The 5,180-nt window shown below is 30.1% G+C and overlaps 3 protein-coding genes across 3 annotated transcripts; 2 read left to right on the top strand and 1 right to left on the bottom strand. All coding sequences in view use genetic code 4, as the record gives it.

Annotated features, from left to right (window-relative positions):
* Positions 1-998: 998 nt before the first annotated feature.
* On the bottom strand, positions 999-1,556 carry PVVCY_MIT_0100030 (cytochrome c oxidase subunit 3; the record flags this gene model as incomplete). The annotated part of the gene is made up of 1 exon: positions 999-1,556. The coding sequence occupies one exon, from the start codon at positions 1,554-1,556 to the stop codon at positions 999-1,001; it is 558 nt and encodes a 185-aa protein (XP_037490993.1).
* A 940-nt stretch (positions 1,557-2,496) lies between these two features.
* Positions 2,497-3,747, top strand: PVVCY_MIT_0100020 (cytochrome c oxidase subunit I; the record flags this gene model as incomplete). The annotated part of the gene is made up of 1 exon: positions 2,497-3,747. One exon carries the CDS (start codon positions 2,497-2,499, stop codon positions 3,745-3,747), a length of 1,251 nt encoding a protein of 416 aa, XP_037490992.1.
* A 26-nt stretch (positions 3,748-3,773) lies between these two features.
* Positions 3,774-4,904, top strand: PVVCY_MIT_0100010 (cytochrome b; the record flags this gene model as incomplete). The annotated part of the gene is made up of 1 exon: positions 3,774-4,904. One exon carries the CDS (start codon positions 3,774-3,776, stop codon positions 4,902-4,904), a length of 1,131 nt encoding a protein of 376 aa, XP_037490991.1.
* Between the last annotated feature and the right edge of the window lie 276 nt (positions 4,905-5,180).

Raw genomic sequence — 5,180 nt, 5'->3', positions numbered from 1 at the left:
GAAGTCGTTACACCGTTCATGCAGGACGGAGATTACCCGACAAGGAATTTTGCTACCTTAGGACCGTTTTAAATACAGCCGCCGTTTATCATTGATACCGGGCAGATGTCAGTAACTTGAACTATTCATCAGAATTATCAGTGACTTGTGTTGTAACCTTACAGACGCTTCCAGTAAACTTCTTATAAATGGTAGCGCAGGTTTCCCGGGTATCCAATCCAGTGCTCCATTCAAGGCATAGAGACTCAGCCTATGTTCAACTTTGTAGGATAAAGCTTTTGGTATCTCGTAATGTAGAACAATAATAGGTTGACCGTTAAATCCTTTTCATTAAAAGAGTGGATTAATGCCCAGCCAACACCATCCAATTTGATTGGGAATTATCTGTGTTACAATACTTTTTGATCCCAGGCTGGTAAAAAATGTAAACTTTTAGCCAAAAGAATAGAAACAGATGCCAGGCCAAAAACCTAAATAGAGCTATGACGCTATCAATTTTAACAAGGCAGATATACTCTTTCATAGAACTTACGTGTCATCAACCATACAAAAATAAAACGGTAGATAGGGAACAAACTGCCTCAAGACGTTCTTAACCCAGCTCACGCATCGCTTCTAACGGTGAACTCTCATTCCATTGGAATCTTATTCAAATTCAAATAGATTGGTAAGGTATAGCGTTTACTATCGAATGAAACAATGTGTTCCACCGCTAGTGTTTGCTTCTAACATTCCACTTGCTTATAACTGTATGGACGTAACCTCCAGGCAAAGAATAATGACCGGTCAAAACGGAATCAGTAAACTATGGATAGCTGATACTAACAATTTATCATTACTCAAGTCAGCATAGTCTATATGAAGGTTTCTATGGAAACACACTTCCCTTCTCGCCATTGATAGCGGTTAACCTTTCCTTTTCCTTACGTACTCTAGCTTTTTACACAAATATGTATTGTCTAAGTTAGACAGTATAATCGAAACAGGACATATATGTTCTATTCTGAATAAAAGAAGAACTCTATAAATAACCATACAATTTCGACAAAATGCCAATATAAAAGAGTCATTTGATCTGTATGAGTTAAAATAACATAAGATATTCCTATATATGAGTAAGACCATTCTGTATTTACATCATATTGATCTACTATTCTTATAAAGTATATTAGTAATAATATTAAACCAACTATTACATGTGTAAAGTGTAAACCAGTTACACAATAAAATAAAGTTCCTAATACAGCGTCATTTATATAATAACTTAAATGTAAGTATTCAGTAGTTTGTAATGATGCAAAGCATTCACCAAGTAAGTAAATAATACAAACAATACTAGATATTTCAAAACTCATACCTTTTTCTATAAGGAATTGTAAACATGCTGTCATACATGATGCACTAGCTAATATAAATGTAATTGTTAATATTAACATTCTAGATGATGTAATTATAATTCCTTCATTATATAATGGATAAGGGGATAAACAAAAATGTAATATTCCCCAAAAATAAGTTATAAATAATAAAGCTTCAGAAATAATAATTGCTAACATTCCAGATGCTAAAGAAGAAAATGTTGAATATAAACTCTCTCTAATTGAATATACAAATATTAATAATATTATTGGATTAAATGTAAATAAAATTCCAACAGAAAAATATTTTAAAGATGTTCCATATAATGATGTTAATGATGGATAAGATACTAAATGTGCTTTTATATTATTAAAATTACTAAATACAATAAAATATATTTATAAGAACGGTTATTTATTGTACCGTTAACATATAACGGTAAGAAGGTTCGCCGGGGATAACAGGTTATAGTATATATAGAGCTCAAATCTTTATATACTATTGGCACCTCCATGTCGTCTCATCGCAGCCTTGCAATAAATAATTAGAATCTAGCGTGTATTGTTGCCTTGGACACACCGCTCGTCACGCAAATTATTATATTTAGATAGAACTCCAGGCGTTAACCTGTAGAGTTGAGATGGAAACAGCCGGAAAGGAAATATTACGTCCAAATGTTAAGATCATATATGAAATATACTAGCATGGGACTAAAAAATGTTATGTTGTTGGTTTAAGCCCTTTTACCATACAAGAGATCGCGTACTTTGGACCGTAAAAAGCTGTGAGGTAACTACATTAAAGGAACTCGACTGGCCTACTATTTGAGAACGAACGCTTTTAACGCCTGACATGGATGGATAATACTCGACTTTTCCAAAGTATAACCGCTGTCGCTGGGACTGTATGGATCGAATCTTACTTATTCATCTCCAAGTCTCAAGTATAGTTTAATTTTTTGTTTTTAATAGATATGCCCTTATTACAAATTGTAACCATAAAACTTTAGGTTTATACTATTTATGGTTTTCATTTTTATTTGGTATTTATGGATTTTTATTATCTGTTATTTTACGTACAGAATTATACTCTTCATCTTTAAGAATAATAGCACAAGAAAATGTAAACTTATATAATATGATATTTACTGTTCATGGTATTATAATGATATTCTTTAATATTATGCCAGGATTATTTGGAGGATTTGGTAATTATTTTTTACCAATTTTATGTGGATCCTCAGAACTAGCTTATCCTAGAATTAATAGTATATCTTTATTATTACAACCTATTGCTTTTATCCTAGTAATATTATCTACAGCTGCAGAATTTGGAGGTGGAACAGGATGGACTTTATATCCTCCTCTAAGTACATCTTTAATGTCATTATCACCAGTTGCTGTAGATGTTATAGTAATAGGGCTATTAGTCTCTGGTATTGCTAGTATTATGTCTTCTTTAAACTTCTTAACCACTGTAATGCATTTAAGAGCTAAAGGGTTAACTTTAGGTATTTTAAGTGTATCAACATGGTCATTAATAATTACATCAGTAATGTTATTACTTACTTTACCTGTTTTAACAGGGGGTGTTTTAATGTTATTATCTGATTTACACTTTAACACATTATTCTTTGATCCTACTTTTGCAGGTGACCCAATATTATATCAACATTTATTCTGGTTTTTTGGACATCCAGAAGTATATATTTTAATATTACCAGCTTTTGGTATTATTAGTCATGTTATATCTACAAATTATTGTAGAAGTTTATTTGGTAATCAATCTATGATTTTAGCTATGGGATGTATAGCTGTATTAGGTAGTGTTGTATGGGTACATCATATGTATACTACTGGTTTAGAAGTTGATACAAGAGCTTTTTTTACATCTACAACAATTCTAATATCTATACCAACAGGTACAAAAGTATTTAATTGGTTATGTACATATATGAGTACTAATTTTGGTATTACACATAGTTCATCATTATTATCTCTATTATTTATATGTACATTTACTTTTGGTGGAACTACTGGAGTTATTCTAGGTAATGGAGCAATAGATGTTGCATTACATGATACCTATTACGTTATTGCTCATTTCCATTTTGTTTTATCTATTGGTGCAATTATAGCATTATTTACAAGTGTAAGCTTTTTCCAAGAATCTTTCTTTGGTAAAACATTACGTGAAAATACTATTATTGTATTATGGTCAATCTTATTCTTTGTAGGAGTAGTTCTTACTTTCTTACCAATGCATTTTCTTGGATTTAACGTAATGCCTAGACGTATTCCTGATTATCCAGACGCTTTAAATGGGTGGAATATGATATGTTCAATTGGATCAACAATGACTTTATTTGGTTTATTAATTTTTAAATAATATTTAATTAAATATTTTTTGTTTATATGAACTATAATTCTATTAATCTAGTAAAAACACATTTAATTAATTATCCATGTCCATTAAATATCAATTTCTTATGGAATTACGGATTCCTATTAGGTATTATATTTTTTATTCAAATTTTAACAGGTGTATTCTTAGCAAGTCGTTACTCTCCAGAAATATCTTATGCATATTATAGTATACAACATATTCTAAGAGAATTATGGAGTGGATGGTGTTTTAGATACATGCATGCTACAGGAGCATCACTTGTATTTTTCTTAACTTATCTTCATATATTAAGAGGATTAAATTATTCATATTTATATTTACCACTATCATGGATATCAGGATTGATTATTTTTGCATTATTTATAGTTACCGCATTTATAGGTTATGTTTTACCTTGGGGACAAATGAGTTATTGGGGTGCAACTGTTATTACTAATTTATTATCAGGTATTCCCTCATTAGTTATCTGGTTATGTGGAGGATACACAGTTAGTGATCCAACAATTAAAAGATTTTTTGTTTTACATTTTATATTACCATTCGTTGCTTTATGTATTGTATTTATACATATTTTCTTCTTACATTTACACGGTAGCACAAATCCTTTAGGGTATGATACAGCATTAAAAATACCCTTTTATCCAAATCTATTAAGTCTTGATGTAAAAGGATTTAATAATATATTAATATTATTCCTAATTCAAAGTATTTTTGGAGTAATACCATTATCACATCCAGATAATGCAATTATAGTTAATACATATGTTACACCATTACAAATAGTTCCAGAATGGTATTTCTTACCATTTTATGCAATGTTAAAAACAATTCCTAGTAAAAATGCAGGTTTAGTAATTGTTGTCGCATCTTTACAATTATTATTTCTATTAGCAGAACAAAGAAACTTAACAACTATTATACAATTTAAAATGGTTTTTAGTGCTAGAGAATATTCTGTTCCTATTATATGGTTTATGTGTTCATTCTATGCTTTACTATGGATAGGATGTCAATTACCACAAGATATATTCATTTTATATGGTAGATTATTTATAATATTATTTTTCTCTAGTGGTTTATTCTCACTTGTTCATTATAAAAGAACACATTATGATTACAGCTCCCAAGCAAACATCTAATTACAAGGCTACGATAAGAAATATATCTGAATATTGAGCAGACAAAAACAGACCGTAAGGTTATAATTATGTTTTATGTTTGGATAATATAAATATAGTTACCATAGCTGTTGATGGATGCTTCGATATAGTTTATATTAAAGTATTAATCGAGTTAACATGCTTAGCCGCCAAAACGATATTATTACCGTACAAGCCGTTAGCAAGACATGATAGGGAGTTGACAAGTTAAAGAAGTTCTGGTTTTAAAAGATACGTTACTAAAAGTAGGATGTA

The sequence above is a fragment of the mitochondrial genome of Plasmodium vinckei, assembly GCF_900681995.1.
Source record: "Plasmodium vinckei vinckei genome assembly, organelle: mitochondrion".
NCBI lineage: Eukaryota > Apicomplexa > Aconoidasida > Haemosporida > Plasmodiidae > Plasmodium > Plasmodium vinckei.
This window is presented reverse-complemented; position numbering and strand designations above follow the sequence as displayed.